The sequence below is a fragment of the Sapajus apella genome, unplaced genomic scaffold, assembly GCF_009761245.1.
Source record: "Sapajus apella isolate SASKATOON/1434 unplaced genomic scaffold, GSC_monkey_1.0 scaffold2, whole genome shotgun sequence".
Lineage (NCBI taxonomy): Eukaryota > Metazoa > Chordata > Mammalia > Primates > Cebidae > Sapajus > Sapajus apella.
In genome coordinates, this window is record NW_022436942.1 from 35482934 (window position 1) to 35504980 (window position 22047).

The following is a 22047-nucleotide window of genomic DNA, read 5'->3' on the forward strand; positions in this document are numbered from 1 at the left end:
AAACTTTATATTTGTTTGGTGCTCTTAATTTTCACATATATCACTTCAAGATTTGCTGGGAGTATCAGCCAAGTAAAGCATTTTTCACATTGAAAGCTCATACTTATATTTCAAAAAATCATCTGAGGGTAGGTGCAGCGGCCCACGCCTGTAATCTCAGCACTTGGCGAGGCTGAGGCAGGCAGATCACAAGGTCAGGAGACTGAGACCATCCTGGTCAACACAGTGAAACCCCGCCACTACTAAAAATACAAAAATTAGCTGGGTGTGGTGGTGTGTGCCTGCAATTCCAGCTATTCGGGAGGCTGAGGCAGGAGAATCACTTGAACCAGGGAGTCGGAGGTTGCCGTGAGCTGAGACTGCACATTGCAATCCAGCTTGGTGACAAGCGAGACTCCGTCTCAAAAAAAAACAAAAAATCATCTGATAAAAGTAAACTTTGGAAGGTTACAAGATTCCCTACACCAAACTTGTTTAACTATGAATCACTAAAGTATGAAAGTGAGGATGAAATCCATTATCAAGATTTTAAAGTTACCTTGATATCATATAAGTTTTTCTCTCCCCATATAGGCTTCATGAATTAAGTATAAAAAGAGGAATAAAAAAGATTGTACTTAAATGTCTTACGTAAAAAAAATCCAAAACAGTGTATATGTCTCATAAATGATAACATTTAGTAATAAAATATAAAAAGTATTAAATATATCTTTAAAATGATAAAACTTAATGAGTTACCACAAAGACCACTAACAAGTAAAAGGTGTTAATATGTCCACGGAGCACGAAGAAAAAGCTCTGAACTGCTAACTCATCAGTAAATAATAGAAGCTTCTTTCTTAACAGATTTCCCTATTTGTCTATCAAGTTACTCATATATTTAGTATTCCAAGCAATTTATGATTACCATGCTTCTGCTGCAAATGCTATATCAACAACATATTTCCCCAGAATAACGCAAAGTAGCATTAAAAACCCCTTAAAAATGAAGACCAAAACCCAATCCATCAAAAACTATATTTACCATCTGATTCTGAAGTAGCTCGGATGATCAAATAACTGCTAGGTAAGGGCTGAGTAATGGATCCAACTGCTTCACCTTTTGGACCCTTAATAACAAAATAAACAAAATAAATGGTATAGAGTAAGTATTATGAGATCTCAACTTTATACTATCCAGTATTATCTATAATAATCTAAATCAGGCATGAATTATAATTTAAAAGCAAACAAGCTCTAATTTCATCATTCTTGAGAATGCAAATGTTAAGTATTAAGAAAATTTTCTTTTCTAATAAATGCACATCCTTAGCAGAAAACTAAACAAATGACAGTTATCACTTAAATATTATCTGTACATATTGTTCACATATTAAAGAGAACCTAAAGTTTACCATATTAAACTAAATTTTAACTTAACAATGTCCATCCCATGGACATAACTAATCAGATAAGAAATACTAAATTTCTAGAAGGCTAAAGAAAGCATCTGGAAATAGAATTATAATTCAAAAGAAAAAGAGAAATGAATTTTAACTGGGTCTAGGGAAAAACAGACATATACTTTGTAACCCACGACATATACCCGTTTTTAAACATCAACTATATAAGCTGATTTTATTTTTCCAGAAACATGAAAGAAAAATAAATTTTGTTGTTGTTGGCTAGGGTTATTTGTTTTAGAAGTATATAATATCATCACTAATTAGTATCACCAATGCTAAACTTAGGTAGACACAAATCTGAAAAGAAAACTAAGTACTGAATTTAAAGTATAATTTTGATATGAAAGCATAATTTTTAAGTTGTTTTGTAAGGGTTCCTTAAAGTTATCAGGTCAAAGTACAAAACAGATTTCAAAAAGTATACAACGTCAGAAAGTAAAGATGTAGATTCAAAATGAAAACAGAGAAAAATTAATATGGCTTTAATAAATACTGTAATATTCTGCATTTTCAAACAGCTTTATAATTTATGGGCCAGTTCCTAAAACCGGTATACAGTGGGACATGAAATCAGACTGCCTGGGTTTCAATCATGGCTCTGTGCTAAGAAAAACAGGGTTCAATTTCTTTATGTGTATAATGGGAAGAAACTGTATCCTCCTTATAGGTATGAGAATTCCACAAATGATTTCATGTAAAATACTCAAGAGTACTCAACACAAAGAACTCGCATCTGTTACTATTTCTTAATGACAAACTCTGGTTTCCAAAATGTTTAAACAATATCCTAAGTAGGTTTTGCTTGTGGAAAGTATTAATATAGCTTTCTCTCTTCTTCCAATATTAAGAATTAAATATTATAAATTTGACATTAAAATACCGATTTTAATTGACATTAGAATCATTAATATAATAATTTAAAAATTCATTTTAATACTTGCAATTCCTAAGAGTAAATGAAAATACTGTATCTATAATATATGTATGTGTGTGTGTGCGCGCGTGTGTGTGTGTGTGTATGTATTCTTTTAAAAAAGGTTTTGAAAATCATTTTCTCCCTTGAGAATTGCTTAAAATAAAAATATCAGAGTTTTTGGGGTTAAATTCTTTCCCCTACGGGAAGTACCTAATCCCAGAATGGAACTAACTTGGTAATCCCAAATTTATTCTTGCTATGACTTCAGACTACTAAAATAAAGATTAGAAAGTTCAAGTCTTTTCCTAGGTATACATATATTGCATTATTAAGCAATATCCACCCCCCAACACCCCCCCACCCAAAAAAAAAAAGGATTAAGCTACTTTTAGTTAACAGTAATCTCAATTAGGTGGTTTTCCCTAAAGGAGAAATCCTAACTTCTTTATTATAGGATAACTGGCCTTCTTAGAAACTAAAGCAATGATCATTTTGTAAAAACTTAAACTAGGACAGGCATGGTGGCTCACATCTATAATCCCAGCACTTTGGGGGGCTGAGGCAGGAGGGCCCAGGAACTGAAGACCATCCTGGGTAACACAGAAAGACCCTGCCTCTACAAAATTTTTTTTAATTAGCTGAGCATGGTGACACGTGCCTGTAGATCCTAACTACTTGGGAGGCTGAGGTGGGAGGACTGCTTAAGCATGGGAGGCTGAGGCTTCAGTGGGCAATAATCATGCCACTGCAGTTCAGCCTAGGTGACAGTAAAACCTTGCCTAAAAAAACACACATATACACACACACAATTACTTACACTAGACTCATTTATTCAGTTAGTATAATGCTTTTTTTTTGGCAACAGGGTCTTGCTCTGTTGCCCAGGCTGAAGTGCAGTGGCATGCTCATGGCTCACTGAAGCCTCCTCACCTCCCAGGCTCAAGTGATCCTCCCACCGCAGACTACAATTGGGACTACAGGTACATGCCATCATACCTGGCTAATTTTTGTATTTTTTTGTAGAGACGGGGTTTCACCATGTTGCCCAGGCTGGTCTTGAACTGAGCTCAAGCGATCCACCCACGCTGGCCTCCCAAAGTGCTAGGATTACAGGAATGAGCCACTGCACCCGGCCACATTAATGCTTTTCAGTTATAAAAAACATTAATGCTTCACTTTAAAGAAACCTGCCTCTTTCTCAAGAGTAAGTAGTTAAAAAAAAATTTAAGAATAAGTAAGCTTATAGGCTTCCCATCACACATTTACATCACTAAAGGAAAGACCACAAAATAAATGGCAGTTTCTGTTCTAGGGAATCCTACTTACCATTTTGATAAAGAAAAAAAACAAACAAACAACGATAAATATGATACAATGTTACAAAGCTGAGTTAGTAATTATAAACTGAAAAAATCATAGTACAATTGAACACCCAAGGGCAAAAGAGAGAAAAAAAAGACACAATATACAAAGTTACACCTCAAAGGTAAAGCTTTTTGGTGCACGTTTTTGCTATGGGTAGAGGCAGAATGGGGAATAATGCACTGGAAAGCGGAACAGATTCATAAGTCCTGACAGAGGACTAAACTCATTTGATTGATTTATCTGATTTCTACTCATAGATTACCATCTTTACCTTTCACCTATATAACAAGGACTTACTTACCTTCACTGCCCAAATAGATTGCTCCAAAGGATGGAAAAGTTTGAAACAAAAGCCATCCTTTTTTGATGGACGCTCAATGATTTCACAGGCATTCAGAAGAACTGTTCCTACCCACTGACCATTTTTTTGGGTTTTATAGATCAGTAGCACCCCAGGTTTCAACACACACCACAACTTGGTCCAGCTCTTTAGAGTACCACGAATCTACAGAAAGATAAGTTTATTTTTAAAATGAAGATCTATTCCACAAGGTCCAAACCAAAAAACTGCAAATAAGATGTTTCAATCTAAAATTTCCATAACATGTACACTTTAAATAGATATTTTGCTTAAAAACTACTACATGGCAAACACAGCAAACAGACATGAAAATGATGTGGCTCTTATTTATAAGAAACTTAAATTTTAGTGGGAGACAAACCAACAGTTTCACAATAGTGTACTAAGTAGAATAATTTTCTTAATCTCCCTGACCAGGTCAGGGGCCATTGAAATATACTTTCCTAGTACTGAGATTCTTTTTGTAACATTGATCATGGCTGTAATCTTATTTGTGTGTATATGATGATTCTGCTTAAAACAATTTTTCCCCTTCACATCAACAGGGCAGAAAACACTGCTGGCACACACTAGGCATTCCCTAAGTATTTGGTGAGCGGAAGGAAGAGAAAATAACTTCCCCCTCGCCCCTAAAATTACGTAATTTAAATTACTCTGTTCCTAGTAATTACATAAAATATATCATATAAATTTATTGGAGGATATTTTAAACCCAAGTTACATGAATCCCTATACTCTCATAAAATGTTCCTCATCCTAGGGTTTAATGCTATGTCAATAATAAGTCTAAAATTACTTTTTCTATCAATTACTACTTCCATCATCTATTAAATTGTTTCTGTGCAATTCAGTGAATTCAAAATATTGAAAGGATGTTAATATTTAGATCAAAGATAAGAATTACACTTTTATTTACTGTAAAACATCTGCTATTTCCATGTATCTACAAGATGTATGAAATAATACAGGATTCCCTAACCCCCAAAATAGGCATACCACAGTAACTCTCAACAAGACACATTTAGAAAGGAGGAGTTTGGAGCCAGGCATGAAGAAAAGAGAAAATCTTAAGATATGTGTATATGTAAAAGAATGGTAAGACAAGAGATGTGAAAGGAAGATAGGTCCCCTGAAATAACATTTTGGATCACGGAGATGCAACAGAACACGAAGGACAAATTATCAGAAGGAAGGTAAGGTAGAGAAAGTCAGCCAGGGAATGTGTTGGGGACTTAATATTTTAACTCTGAAAAACCTAAGTGAGACCTTGAGCTAATACACTTCTAAGTAGAGTCAAAACAAGTTGGAAGGTGTTATAGGCACAAGATTGAAGACCTTAGTATTAATTACCTGAATTGTCAGGGGAACTATCACTAGACGCTCATTTTAGTGAGAGGAGTCCTATGACAGTTCTCTTAAGTTTTATGAGGTCAGGGGTCTTAGTAACTCTTGGCAAAAATGGAAAGCTTTCAGGGTTGGGATGATTCTCAGGTACATGCAAGGTACTAAAATTTTCTGTGAGTCAGAGTCCTACAAGATCACTCTTCAAGTTAGGATTCCTACCAGCTGTCTTTCAGATAAGAATGAGAAAGAGGACAGAGTGACCAGGATGAAAGAAAAGAAAAGAAAAATAACCAGAGGCCAAAATAATAGGGTATAGAAACAGCAATGTGTGCTTATCTGATAATTGATAATTTTCATTTGAAAAAATACATTATGTATCCAACTGATAATCATTTTCAAGTAACTTTTATATTGTTTGTATCATCTCTTTTTAATAATATACCAAGTATACAGTAATACTTAACAATAATTGAAATTGCAAGCAACATATTTTTTATGGCATATTGTAGTAGACAACACATCACACAAACCACAAAGCTTTTTTAAAAGAAATGCTATATTGTATGTAATTGATGCTACTGTTAAGAGAGGCATTAAGATTCCTTCTCTTCATTCAGATGGGAACACAGAACCTCTGGGAATACAATAATAGTTCCTTTGCCAGTGAAAAACAATAATCTTAGGAGCTGTTTTTGTCTCATAGGTTTTAGGTATACTCTGGGCTTTTCCATTCCAGTAGGTAAACATCCAGCAATCTGAATTCATGATTCACAACACACTGACCTTCAGCCAATCAGCCATAACAATAACAGAAGGATCTGTGATTGTACTGAGCAGCTCCTTTGTGGCTCTTTTCTTTTCTTCACGGTAATTTTTCTTTTGTACCTATTATATAGAAATATTAGAAAAGTTAAAAACTCAACAGAAATGAGCAATTTATTTTAAGTTCGGGGTGCATATGCAGGTTTGTTACATAGGTAAACCTGTGTCATGGATAGAGCTGTGTAGAGATATCAAGTCCTCAGCCTCTGCAGTGGCCATTTGAGGCCTGAAGCAGTCTGCCCTGGGACAGTCATCAATCAACCTTATCAGTTGACCACAGTGTACCATACAAATATTAACATTTTCTTTGTGTGCCTGCCTGTCTGTACCTCTGGATGTTTTTTCTTTCTTTAGGAACACACATATATATTTATCTTAGTAGCCTACTTCCAAATACACATGCAAAGCACAATGAAAATTACCTTTCAGAAATAACTGGAAACTAACCTTAAGAGATTCTTTTTTTGTGAGTTTGCTTGAAGTTGAACTGTCCTTCTCTGAGCCATTATAAAGTTTAGATTCAGACTGAAATCATACAGAAATGAACAGGAGAAAAATAATTAAATTCTTCAGCTTTTCTACATATCACATAAAATTAATGTTAAAACTATGTTTGTGACATTCTTCTCATTTATTGCTATGATTTAAGCAAATGCCAATTTTCAAATACCATTTTCCCTATATAGTATTTGCCTTTAAAAATGAATCCGTGTTAAAACCACAAATACAGTATATAAACCTACAACGTGAAGTTAAATAAGATCATTTGTAGATTTTACATTCTATTTTGAGAGTATTTCTAAGAACATATATAATTAGCTATTTTTAGGACAAAAGTATCCAAAGCAATGTTATCTTTTAACAGTTGAAATACTCAAAAAATAAATAAAAAAGGAAAAAAGACACAAATTCTAACAAGCTGATGCACATGTTGCCCTGTTTCTACTCCTCCTTCAATAGGAAGAAACACAAAACACCGTTATAAACTAGTATTAAGCCACTCTATCTAATTCGTACAGTATGTAAACACCAATGTTTCCAGGATCTACTACTTACTACCTATCAAGTGAGTAGGAATTCCTCACTAAATTACTGATGTCTTAAATCTTTTTCCGGACTTTCAGTTTATACTTCAGTTTTATCTAACCTTTACAAGAATCTTAAAAAATAGGCACAACAGATGGTTTTATCTCCATTTTACAAATCATGAAAAGGAGGCTCAGGAAGGTTGATTTTCGAAACTAACAATCATTAACAATCAATTCTGGTGAACACAGGTTCACCAGAGTAGAAAAGCACAAAACTTAAAAGCTGTTTCTACTTATTTTGGAAAAACAAAATTAAACATATTCCTTCAGTGTCCAGAATTTTTATTTTAAAATATTGTTAGACATAGGAGAAGGGACTTAATGTTCTTAGCAGTACTCCTAGGCAGTGTCAAGAAAGTATACAGAACTTGGTCCAAATGGTGGCTTTCAAATGTTGAGTGGCCAGATGTGCATAATATCATTAGACATGATCAAGGATACATACCTTTGTATACAACTGCCTCAATTTTTAGATTAATGAGAGCAGATAACATGTTTATTTTTCAATGATACCCACTGTGTATCACCCAAAGAAAAGGAAGAACTCGGTAAATATCTAATGAATTAATAAAATGAAAATAAAACAGGCACTTGCAGCTCATTTCTCTTAAAAACACTTCTGCTACTTGGTATGAAATATGGGTTATTATGGTGATGGTATTAACTGGATGAACCAGAAGGGAAATGCAAACAATTCTCAATGTAGAAGGCAGAAATCAACCTAAACTTCTGTTAAAGTTTAAGAAGTGGAGTTGAAACATCACATTAATTACTCCAATGACGATGGCATATATTGTTATATCAAAACAATTTCATAACATTCCTCAAGCCAAACAGGTTTCTGTCTTCTCCTTGGCCCTGGGAACACAAAATGGCATGGCTATTGTCAGAGGAATATGATGGTTTAAAATTATTAGGAAATTCTACTTCCCACAACTTAATAGGATAATGTTTACAGTATTGTACTTTCTAGAAACTAGTCCATAAAAAAATACTAATAGTATTAGCTTCAAAGTTAATGAACATTTATGGTTGTTTACTACTTACCAAGTACAGTTAACTCTTGAACAACACAGTTTGAACTGTGTGGGTCCACTTACAGGCAGATTTTTTTTCTGCAGAAGCTACACTGAGTATACCTGCCTCTCTTGCCTCACCTACCACCTCCTCCACCTCTTCTGCCTCTGCCACCTGAGACAGCAAAACCAACTTCTTCCTCCTCAGCCTACTCAATGTAAAGATAACAAAGATAGACTTTTCTGATGATTCACTTCCACTTAATAAATAGTAAATATATTTTCTCTTCCTTATGTTTTTTTAAATAACATATCCTCTAGCTTACTTTACTGTAAGAATACAGTATACAATACATATAACATACAAAATGTGTGTTAATTGACTATATTATCCGTAAGGCTTCTGGTCAACAGCACACAATTATAGTAGTTAAGTTTTTAGGTAGTCAAAAGTTATATGCAGATTTTTATATGCACAGGGAAGGAGGGGGTCAGTGCCCCAATTTCCGTGTTGTTCGAGGATCAACTATATATGTTAAACATCTATATACTCAAAGCAAATGTATGCGATAGTAGTGATATCCGTCTCTTACCAATGAGGACACTAAAACTAACAGACTACATATCTTTCCAAAGTCACAAAACTACAAAGTAGATAAGCTAGGATTTTTACCCTAGTCTAATTCCCAGCTTCTGGTTCTTAGTTATCTCACTATATTAATTTCTTATCTTTTAAAACTGTTCATATGGTATTTTAGACTTAAAGTTAAGCTCTATCTTTATGAACAAGGAGAAATCTGTGGTCGGGTGTGGTGACTCAGGCTGGTAATCCCAGCTTTTCGGGAGGCTGGGGTGGGAGAATTGCTTGAGCCCATGAGTTCAAGACCAGCCTAGGCAACATGGTGAGACCCCATCTCCATTAAAAATACAAAAATTAGCTGGGCATGGTGGCATGTGCCTGTAGTCCCAGCTATCAGAGAGGTCAAGGTGGGAGAATCACCCAAGCCTAGGAGTTTGAGGTTGCAGTGAGCAGTCATCACACCACTGCACTCCAGCCTGGGTGATAAAGTGAGACCTTATTTTAAAAAAAGTCAAATTGGTTTCCCTAACAATTCCATATGGTAAGATCTGGCTTGGTTATTCCTAAAAGATTACAGTACATAGGAGAGCAGCAGGCCAGACAGTGTCACATGAGCTTGGTAAGTTGACCTCAAGGAATCTCTAACTCACATACCCCAAGGAATCTCTGCCATAATGTGCAGTCTAGTTCTGAAATAAAAGAAGGAGTGACCAAGTTCTACAGTTGTTTCCTACATTACTTCCTAGGTTTTCTGAATCAGAACACCTTTCAAATGCCAAAAATGTAAATGATTTTTGGTGGAGATGTTTTACTAAACTAAGTTTCCCTTCTTTCATAAACTTTATTGAAACTCTCTTAATGATGACCATCAAGATAGACAGGTTTAATGTATATTACTGCTTGCCTCTTTGTTAAATGGCATTAGAATGCTTAGCATGTTATATTTTTTACTTCTTTCCTTCTTGTTTTCTTTTTCTCCTTTAGCTGCTGTCCCCTTATAGGCTCTGTGACTTTGAGCAGTTAATCTCCATCAGTCTGCTTCTTCATCTGTAAAATGAAGATACTACTACTAATCCATAGGGTTGCTTTGAGAATTAGATGAGGTAGCATAATTAAAGTGTTTAACTTAGTACTTGGTATATATTGTTTCAGGTATATCTCAGATTGCAGGTGCTATCAAAAATCTGACCTTTAGAAATTTAGATAATAGGGCACTTATTTATGAAAATACTTTGAAACTTGCTTTGAAAATTACAAAATACTACAAATATAAGGAGTAGTCATTATTGTTATCCTTATAACAAGGATAAAGAAGATAACAAGAATGAAGACAACAAAGATAGGCCTTATTATCATTATGCTTATAACCAGGCTAATGATAAGTTACTGTGATGACATCAGACATTTCGGTTTAGAAAGGTTAAATCTTCAGGTAAATCTATATTTTAAAGCAAGTAATAGATGACTTGGCAAACCTACAAGGCAAGTAGATAGGTGGTTGAAAAATCAACGTAAGAGATGTGAGCTCAAAAACCCTTTATCTTTTTAACAGAATTCTTTTTATCCCTCTAGATACATTAGTTATGCTGTATTTCCTTTTGTTGAGATGGATAATTAAAAATTTATTTTAAAATGCTACTTTGTTTGGAATAATCTGATTAACTGACTTTTCCAATTCACTCATTCAAACAATGACAAAGCCTAGGAAAAGATGCATGAGAAAAAGGAATTGCCTTATTTTATTTTATTTTATTTTATTTTTTGAGACAGGTCTCACTCTGTCACCCAGTCTGGAGTGCAGTGGTGTGATCATAGCTGACTGCAGCCTCCAACTCCTGGGCTCAAGTGATCCTCCCACCTCAGCTTCCTGAGTAGCTGGGACCACAGGAGTATGCTACTATGTCTGGCAAATTTTTTGATTTGTAGAGTCGAGGTCTCACTAGGTTGCCCAGGCTAATCACGAACTCCTGGGCTCATGCAGTCCTCCCACCTCAGCCTCCTAAAGTGCTGAGATTACAGGTGTGAGCCACTTCACCCAGCAACTTTATTTTTAAATAATGTCTTGGGGATGAAGCAGGTGTATTTCATTATGTTAATCAGGCTCAATTATGAATTTTAAGAAATAATATTTAACCTAAAATCCTGTCATCAAAATGAGAGTATTCATATTTTTTGGCATCAAGTTGGGAAAAGTTAAAATTGTTTGGTGGTCTCAGTCATACTACTCAATCATGAAAGGAATAATAAATTTTGTTTTTCCAAAATTACTCAGATAAGAATAAAAATCTTCAGAATTCCACAAGTATCAGGTTTAATGATAAGTGTATAAATTTTACGACTGTTCTGAAAAACAAGAGAGTTGGTTGCATGCATATATATATGTATATATATATTATATATTTGAAACAAGGTCTACTTTGTCTCTCAGGCTAGAATGCAGTGACGCAAACACAGCTCACTTGCAGCATCAACCTCCTGGGCTCAAGCATCTCCTGCCTTAGCCCCCCAGATAGGTGAGATCACAGGCATGTGTCACCACACCCAGCTAATTTTTGTATTTTTTGTAGAGACAGGGTCTTATCATGTCCAGGCTGGTCTTAAACTCCTGAACTCAAGCAATCTTCTCATTTCAGCTTCCCCAGGTGCTGGGGTTATAGGCATGAACCACTGTGCCCAGCTGCATGTCAAAATATTTCAAGACAAAGTAGCAACTATAAACTTCTTAAGCTAACAGAATAAACTAAGATTAAATCTATGAGAAAATATGAGAAAATCAGTACATTTCAGCTCTTGGAAAATAACATTATGAGTATAATTGTACTTATACCAAATAGTTATGTTAATAATCCCATTCATTCACTCTAATTCTTTAGTCATAAGAAAATAAATTCTTAACTATTACTAACCAGCTACTTTGTCAGGTACTTTCTGCATCACAATTGGAATAGATCTTATCCCCTCCCTTGCACAAAAAGGAAAACTGGAGCCACTGTGAATTCTAGTTTTAAGACTTACTATTTTGAGTATTGGGGAATTAATCTGTCTGAGCCTCAGTTTGTTCATTCATAAAATGGAGCCAATAATACCTGTCTCCTAGTATTGTTATGAAAGTTAAAATGGTCCACGTAAACTCTCAATAAAAAGTAGTTATTAAGCTGAGCATGGTGGCATGTGCCTGCAGTTCCAGCTACTCAGGAGGCTGAGGTCGGAGGACTGATTGAGCCCAGGAGTTCGAATCCAGCCTGGACAACATAGTGAGACCCTCAACTCTTAAAAAAAAAGTAGCTATTAATATCATCATAACTAGTAGCTAAAAACTTATAGGTAATAGGAGTCAAGATTCAAATTGACTTTTCACTTTAAAGCAGTGCTGCCCAGAACTTTCTAAATGACAGATATTTTACATCTGAGCTGTCCAGTCTGGCAGCCACTAGCCATATGTGGTTATTGAGTATCTGAGCTGTGGCTAGTGTAACTGAGGAGCTAGATTTCTAATTTTATTCTGATTTAAATATCCACATATAACTAGATGCTATTGTACCCAAAGCATAGTTCTAAAACGTGTGTATGTGTGCACGTGTGCACACACACGTGCTTTCCCCCATTAAGGCACACACCTTCATTTAATGTATGCAAAGTTCCTTTTCAGACCTCCCTTCTTAAAGGGTACATATAGATGGCAAATAAGTAGCTGTGGTATATAAGTCTTTGTGTTTAGGTTTTCAGGCTTTTGAGTAGGAATACCATTATACCATATATTCACCAATTCTGGTATTAATTTCTTGAAAATAGGTCTTTAAAAAAAAAAAACTCTATAACTCTCACTGCATTTCTACCTGTGGCAGACCTAAGATAAATTATTTCCTACTTTCTTTAATTATATAGACCATGTAAAATGACTGACAGGGCTCAAAACTCACTACCCCAAAATACAGGGGCATACTGACTCTTTTAAGCTGAAGGAAACTGAGAAAACTTAAAAAGCAGAAAGGACACTCTCTGACTTTCTCCCTTTCTGCTCTGATGCAGGCCACAATATAATTCTCTGACCTCCCCGTGAAGCAGGTGCTCTACCTATCCCTAGAAGAAAGAATCCAAAGACACAGAGATACCAAGAAGAATCTGAACAAACACACCTTGCTAAATTCCCCTCAGTGTATTACCATCATATAATACTCTCCAACCTTTGTCCAATCATACTTCTGTGACTCTCTGCTCTTCATCAAACCAAAGCATAAAATACACATATTTCCCTGTTCTTTTAGGTCTTCATTTCTGAAAGCTCCTGTCACACAGAACTTATACTAAACAAATGTGTATGATTTTCCCTTGTTAATATTATTTTGTTATGGGGATCTCAGCCATGAACCTTGCAATGGGGAAAGAAATCTTTTCTCCCATTGGTGATCCAGGCATTTCTCATATAAATACAAAGTACTTTTAAACTTCTATCCCAAGTACTTTACACTAATATGATAAATGAACTTTTATGTAATGTATACATGAAAAGTGGGAATAATATTTGTGTAAAATCATACATAAAAACATACTGTGCAATCCTCTCAACCACTCTCAAGAACAGGAGCCAAAAATGTAGGTTGAAAGAGCCAGCCCTATTGCTGAGAATAGCAGAGAATTCAGTCTTTAGAAACAGGTTGTCTTATAGTCATTGAAGTTTGACTTCATAAACATAAAAGATTCCCCTGCTACAAAAATCTTACCAGAAAAAACAGCCAAAGGTCGAATCCCTTCACAAACTATAGAAAATCTAGTGAACTACTAACCCATAGGAAAACTGGTTACTGCATCATAGTGTTTCTCAAATCTGAGTATGCACTCTTAAATAAAAAATGCTCAACAGTCCTAAGTATGTGTCTAAGTATCCCAGTTTGAGAAATAGTGATTCATAAACTGTCTTATTCTAAGAAAATGTCTTTCAATTGTAAGCAATTATTACTGCAAAGATCTGACTTTTAATTGACAAATATATATATTTTGATCGCCAGCTAAATGAACTCAAAACACTTAAGAATTTCTTTGTAAGACATAAACCCTGAGAATATATCTGAATGCAATTCTTAGACTGAAGTTTGAGAAGTGCTGCTACAGTTGAAATACCAGAAACAGTATTACTGTTGCAGGAAAAGTGGTTAACAATCAGCTGTATTTCTAAGTAACCAACAACATTTATGTCAGCCCCAATGGAACTTCACTTTTTTAATACGCACTACATGGTTTAGATATATCAACATAAAAACATCTCATAGAAGCTTCACAGGATTTCAGTGTTAGTTCCCCCATCTCAAATATTAGGGAAACGTCATAATCATGTATTTGCTTATATATGCTTACCTTGCTCTTTGACATAGAAAGTGAAGAATCATCTTTGTTTTGAGAAATATCTTCCTTCCCTCTTTCAAAACCTTAAAAAAAAAAAGCCAGTATCTCAGAATTACTATTTTTGAATATGTATAACAAGTCATTCAATTTCAAGCATAGATTATATTTGATATAAATCAGTGCAGGAAGCCTGTACATACAGTTTTAAACTATTAAAGACCTCTAAAGGGTCATATATAGTATAACCCTTTAGAATTAAGGCTTAGAAACAATGAAGTATTTCCCTGAACCCACCAACATCATGAGATAGATCTCTTTTCTTTGTTCCTGATGAACGTCACATAAATTCAGCCGTCGTGGAGCTTTTATTCCAGTGGGCTGGTTTCTAGCAACAAATTCTAATTGACAGAACCAACTCAACATACTTTTCATACCTTTGGTCAAAACGGAAAACAATTTTGGACTAGGTGATAAAAGACTGGGGAAATAAATTTGGATTGACTTTTTAGAAATCTTATAATGTCCTTATTTTGAGAATTAGATGAGGATACATATAAAGCACTTAGCATAGTGTTTTTGCACAAAGCATACATTCAATTAATGTTCACCCTTATTATCATCATTTTCTATTGTTATTCTAAAAGCATGAATCTAAAATGCACAAGTGTAGTGGACAAACATGAATATACTCCTGAAATCATATAACACTTTAATACAGCACTATGCCAAAACCAATTAACAAATTATTATTACAAAGGTACAATTAGAGAAACATCAATATTGAGACTTTTGTGGCAGGCATAAAAGAAGCAGTACACATTTTAATTTTAATGAGGTTTTTCTATTTTTTAGGACAGGTACTATTAACTCTTCCCTATAATTATTTGTTCAGAGTCCAATTAAAGCCTCTATTTAAAAACAAATGTACAATTATTCAAAAAGCAGTACTTTTAAAAAATCAAGTGGCTGGATATGGTGGCTCATGCCTATAATCCCAGCACTTTGGGAGGCCGAAGCAGGTGGATCACAAGGTCAGGAGTTCAAGACCAGCCTGGCCAACATGGTGAAACCCCGTCACTACTAAAAAATAAAAAAATTTGCCAGGCGTGGTGGCGCATGCCTATAGTGCCAGTTACTCAGGAGGCTGAGGCAGGAGAATTGCTTGTACCCAGGTGGCAGAGGTTATAGTGAGCTGAGATTGCACCACTGCACTCCAGCCTGGGTGACAAAGCAAGACTCTGTCTCAAATAAATAAACAAATAAATAAATAAAGTAGTACCAGTGCCTGAAGTATTTTAAAATCACTTCAAGCATATCAAGGATAATATCATTGATTCTATATTTGGTTTGTTAATATAACAGCTAAAAAAAATCTATTCTATTTTCTGAATACAGATATTTTACTGAAAATTTTATATAATATAAAAAACGGATTTTTTTCCCCTCTCTGGCAAGAAAAAAGATCACTAAATCCCAATACTAAAAATAAAAATAAAATAAAACCTTTACAAATTCAACATGAAATTCTGAATGAAATTAGTTAACGATTTGGGGTAGTAAATTATCTTCCAACTATCCTCCCCATGCCTACAACGAGATAGAAACCTACATCCCTATTAGAATGGCTAAAATTAAAAGGACTAACGCTATCCAAGTACAGGTGAAAACATGGAGCAACTGAAACTGTTCACTACTGGTAAGAATACAAAGTGGCATAAGAACTTTGAAAAACTATTTGACAGTATCTATTAAAGTCAAATGTACACGTACTCTAACACAAAGGAATTCTAATCCTAGACAAACCCAACAGAAATGAGTGTGTACATCCATAAAGAGAGGTACAAGAATGTTCACATAAGCTTTATTTGTAATAGCCAAAATCTGGAACCACTTCAAATGGCTATGAAGAGTAAAATTAATAAATATATTATACTATGGTCACACAATGGAATGTTAAGACAGCAACAAAAAAGGAACAACAAATATTGAGTGAAAGCCAACTCTTCCGATTTAAAAAAAGTATATACCATATGATTCTATTTACAAACTTAATCTATGGCATTAGAGGTTGGAACAGCAGTTTATCTTCCTTGAGGAAATACTGACTTGGAGGGATGTGAGACAGCCTTCTGATCTGGGAAGTGATTACACGTTGTCTGTATGTTACTAAAAATTCAAAAGCTGCACATTTAATTACATGTAAGTTATACCTCAATAAAAATAATTTAAAAACACACTCTTTCCCTATTCTTCCAGTTTACTGAGTCTGTCAGTGAAGTTTTAGTTTGCATGTCCCTGATTACTAATGGTGCTGAAAACTTTCTCATGTTAATTGGCTCATTTCTTCTTTGTGAAGAATGTCTTCAGATCTTTTGTATGCTAAAAAAAAAAAAAAAAAACTCATCTGTCTTTTCTTATTATGTAAGAATTCTTGATATATTCTAGATACTAGTCCTTTGCCAAATGTATTTGTTGCAAACATCTCCTTATTCTGTGGCTTTTTATAGACTACATGGTTTCTTTTGGTGAAGAGCTTTTAATTTTCATGTAGTCAAATTTAGCAATCTTTATAGGTTAGTGCTTTCGGGTCTTAAGAAATTCTTCCGTAAATCTGCAGTAATCATAAAAATATTTTCCAATAATGTAGTTTTACCTTTTGCATCTACATCTAACAGTCCACCTGGAATTGACATTTGAGTATAGTGTGATATACAGGTACAATTTCACTTTCTTTTCATTTAGATACCAACTGACTTGCCACCAATTATTGAAAAGAACCTCTTTTATCCGTATGTGTCAAATGTTCATATACATGTAGGTTTGTTTCTACATACCCTATTCTGTTCTATTCATCTAGCACTTGAAGTACAATACTGCCTAGAAATGGTGAATGCAGGCATTCTTGTCCTGTTTCTAATCTCAAAACTGTCAATATTTAACCATTAAGCATAATGTTTAATGTAGATTTTTGGGTATATTTTTACATATATATATATTTACATATACTTGGACACAGATATTAATATTGGTACAGATACTAATATAGATATTTGAGAAATAGGGGTTTTTTTTTTTTTTGGTTTTTTTTTTTGAGACAGGTCTTGCTCTGTTGCCTAGGTTGGAGCTCAGTGGTGTGATCTCAGTTCACTGCAGCCTCGACCGCCCATGCCCAGGAGATCATTCAATCTCAGCCTCCTGAGTAGCTGAGACAAGAGGCACATGTCGCTAAGCTTGGCTGAGACATGGTCTCACTATGTTGCCCAGGCTGGTCTCACTATGTTGCTCAGTCTGGTCTTGAACTCCTGGGCTCAAGCAATCCTCCCACCTTGACCTCCAAAAGTGCTGAGATTACAGTTATGAGCCACTGTGTCCAGCTAGAACAAGTACTGATACAGATATTTAAGGAAGTTCACTCCTTCTAGTTTTCTAAGAGTTACCAAAACAAAATTTGGATTTCATGAAAACTTTTCCCACATCTATTAACATAACCATATTATTTTTTCTGCTTTTAATCTGTTAGTGTAGTGAATCACATTAATTTCTAATGTTAAGTCAATCCTGCTTTCTTAGATTTTCATCCAACTTACTAATAATGCATTATTCTCTTTATAAAAAGATTTTGCTACTATCATTAAGGAGTTTTGTAATCTATATTCATTACTGATTAGAAAAATTATAGGACAATCTCTTTCAATTGAATTTCATATCAAAGTTATACTAATACTAGTGTTCTTCCCACTCTTCACATCTATTCTCTGAAGGCAGTTGTGCAAGATTGGAATTATTTCTTCATTTAATGTTTGGCAGAACTTGATATCTACTTGAATTTGGAGGCTTCTAGTTTAATTTCCATTTGTTTTCTTGAGACAGAGTCTCGCTCTGTCGCCCAGGCTGCTGGAGTGCAGTGGCATGATCTCGGCTTACTTCAGCCTCTACCTCGCGGGTTGAAGTGATTCTTGTGCCTCAGCCTCCTGAGTAGCTGGGATGACAGGCACATGCCACCAAGCCCGAATAATTTTTGTATTTTTAGTAGATATTGGGTTTCACCATGTTGGCCAGGCTGGTCTTGAACTCCCAACCTCAGGTAATCCACCCTCCTCGGCCTCCCAAAGTGCTGGGATTACAGGTGTGAGCCACCATGCCCAACCAATTTTCACTACTTTCTTAATAGCCCTTCTCTAAAATACTCTGTCTCTTAACTTACATAAAGTAATAAGAATATCTTTGGGGCATTTTACTGAAGCCAAATTCCTTCCAAATGGTCATTAAGTAGCTAAGTGAGGATTAGAAACTAGGTCGTCTACCTCCATTTTCACTCTGCAACATACATTCAGGCTGACTTCCACATTTTCTGAGGTTAAAGAACATAAAACAATAGCACATATTTAGGCCAGGTACTGTAGCTCACGCCTATAGTCTCAGCACTTTGGGAGGCTGAAAGGGGCAGATCACTTTGAGGTCAGGAGTTCCAGACCAGCCTGGCCAACATGGTGAAACCCCGTCTCTACTAAAAATACAAAAATTAGCCGGATATGGTAGTGCAGGCCTGTAATCCCAGCTGCTTGGGAGGCTAAGGTGAAAGGATTGCTTGAACCCACTAGGCGGAGATTGCACCAAACCAAGAGTGCGCCACTGCACTCCAGCCTGGGCAATAGAGTGAGACTTGTCTCAAAACCAAAAACAAAAAAGCAGATATTCAGAATAATGAATATTTAGATTGACAGTTAGCAATCCTTTCAATCAACTAAGAAACATCTCTTATAAATATAAACATTAGGCCGGGCATGATGGCTCATGCCTATAATCCAAACACTTTGGGAGGCTGAGATAGGCAGATCACTTGAGGCCAGGAATTCAAGACCAGCCTGGCTAACATGGTGAAACCCTGTCCCTACTAAAAATACAAAAATTAGCTGGGCGTGGTAGTACATGCATGTAGTCTCAGCTACTTGAGAGGCAGAAGCAGGTGAATCCTTTGAACCCAGGGGCAGAGGTTGCAGTGAGCCGAGATCACATCACTGCACTCCAGCCTGGGAGACAAGAGCGAGACTCCATCTCAAAAAAAACAAAACAAAACAAAAAAAATACACACACACACACACACACACACACACACAATAAATAAAATAGCTGGGTATATATACACATACGTACACACACACATAAAAAATAAAATAGGTGGGTACCTACTCATTATATAACACACTGCATTTTGGGATTAAAAAAAACATGAAAAAACATTGTTCCCTGTCATTCCTTTCTTTTAAACGGGTTATTGTCTAGAGAGAAGCCAGGTATTCAAACAAAAATTATAATACAGAAAAATAACTGCTTATAATGAAGGCAGAGGGATATTTGAGAATAAGCTAGGGAGTCAGACTATCTGTCAACCCTGGCGCCACCATTTACTAGCTTTATGACACTAGGCACAATACCTAACTCACAATGGTTCAGTTTCTCTCACGGGGAAAAGACATTAAAGTGATAAAGTACTGAAGACTGAAGCAAGAGAGTTTTCTAATATTCTCTTCATATGAAAAGAAAGAAACATACTAATGCTTTACAGAAATGCTCTTAACCATCAAGGCAAATAAAAAAGAATTTCCTAATTATAACTCAACCCCAAAACAAAAAATTAATGACATTCAACTTGGTAGAAAAAAATCTGTCATATCTTTCTCCTAATCTTTTCATTTTGGAAGTAGTCACAGATTCACAGTAATTCGAGTACATATAATAACTCTTCCATCAAGTAATTATATAACCATGGTGAAATTCTTTAAATCCCGGAGACTTCAGTTTCTCATCTACCGTAAATTTTACATTAGATAATCACTAGTACATAGGTTTACTTTCTCCTGCTAATGCAATGAAATATCACCCCTGAATAAATTAGCCTTCTGCCCTTAACCTCTACTTTGTTCACAAAATGCAAGTACTATCATCACTGATAAGGCATTACCTTTTTAATATACCTGATTCACTAATGTTGTGATATAATAAAGCAAATTTTATGTTGCTTTGGTCTTATTAAAATGAAATTATATATACAAATCTACAAATAAAAATTGTATAAGTATCTACAAAATAAATACAGAATTGCTACATTAACTATATTGAATACAGCCAAGCACCAAGAAAAAAATCTGAGAAGTCAAAAGAAACAAAAAACTATGCACTAAAGTGTACAGTCTACAGATGTCTATAGAAGCTTTCTTTGCTCAAAGACTATTTACAATAAATTTGAGGTGCTGTTCTAGGGATTAGTAAAATAAGTATATCTAGAAGTAACAGCTGCGATCAAGAGACAGATAATCAGATATGAACTAAATAAAACAAAACACATTGCATCATGTCATCACTATGGTTACAGGGGCAGGGATGTCACATCCATGCTAAAGCTAATCATAAAGAAAAAGGGTATACTGACATATTTATTAAGGTAGAAGTGACTAAAAGAAAAAAGATTTTTTTCAGGAAAATTAAAAAAGGGTTACGCTCAAAGCAGTAAGAAGAAGCTATCTTTAAATATTACTAATGTAGAACAAATCTTTCCTTCTCTAATGATGTCAGATAAAAGCAAATGCATCTAAAATAATTTTTTCAATACAACAATGAAGTCCATCAGGATATATTAGATGTACTTTTTACTTTTGCCGTAAATATACAACAAAAAGTCACTGCTTTGAAGTACTTAATTCCATTCTACTTCTTAGTTGATAAAAGCAGATATTTTACAGAGCTTTTTATCACAACTGGTTGTTTTAAGGAGATGATGGAATCATTCCTATGAATATGATTTTCTCTATTTCAAGATTTAGAAAAAGCAACTATTTACTTTTCTATGAAAACAAATCCATCCAAGATGACTTTGAATATTTCGTTGACAAGATAAACCGATAATTTTGCCCTAACTGCCTAACTAAGTAAGTACCAAACTTAAAAAGCCATGTTTTCTATTGTTCATCAGTGTCACATGATTATTCTGTAAAGCTAAGTGGACTTGTGGCATGAAGGTCAGCAAACAATATGTACAAGCAACCTTGTTGTCTTAAAAAAATGCAAACAAGGAGACAGAAACAAATACAGAAATGAAATTCATTTTAAAAGCAAAAATACTTAACACTAAAAAAACCTTAATATTTTGTATTTGCAAAGCCACTTCTGAATGACAAATGACTAAAATTTACACCATTCAAAACATAAGAAAGAAGCATGATAGTAACCATGCTACACTAAGAAGACTCAATATGGATTATGAGTGCTATTTAAAGCTTATGCTACTTAGGGACAGTTCAGGACTACGGTTTCCAATTCTTTTGTAAAACACTATTAGAAAAGAATGAAATCAGTGAATTCATAATAATTTATTTAATTACCCAGATGAACACTTTCTATGAGGCATTTCACTATCTCAAAAGAACAGACTTATCAGCAAGAATATTCAGAAAGCCAAGAATAAAGGTTATTGTAAAAACAGGGAATTTAATTAGCAAAATGTAAGGGTCAGAAAAAATGATATAAATGCAAGCATCAGTGTCAGTCAATATTTCCTTGCCATCATTATTAAAGAATACTTTTATTTTAAAAGAAAATATAACCTTAAAAGAGTAGATATAATTATATAGCAGTTTAAAAATCAGAAAGGAAAACAAAAGATTAAACATCTTCAAATACTTGCTACAATTTCAAATAATAAAAGATCAATTTATGTCTACATCTCATTCACCAATTGTTTAATGCCTAAATCATAGCTGTCAAATGCCTGAT

At 34.7% G+C, this 22047-nt stretch overlaps 1 protein-coding gene across 5 annotated transcripts in view; it reads right to left on the reverse strand.

Moving 5' to 3' along the window:
* OSBPL8 (oxysterol binding protein like 8) overlaps positions 1-22047 on the reverse strand; it is a 166859-nt gene that overhangs the window by 44440 nt on the left and 100372 nt on the right. For all 5 annotated transcript variants that reach the window (XM_032296193.1, XM_032296219.1, XM_032296197.1 and 2 more), the window contains 5 exons: positions 14290-14360; positions 6701-6778; positions 6215-6316; positions 4028-4231; positions 1025-1109 (listed from right to left, as the gene is read on the reverse strand). In XM_032296193.1, coding sequence (XP_032152084.1) covers positions 1025-1109; positions 4028-4231; positions 6215-6316; positions 6701-6778; positions 14290-14360 — 540 coding nt within the window. The remainder of the gene's footprint in view (positions 1-1024; positions 1110-4027; positions 4232-6214; positions 6317-6700; positions 6779-14289; positions 14361-22047) is intronic.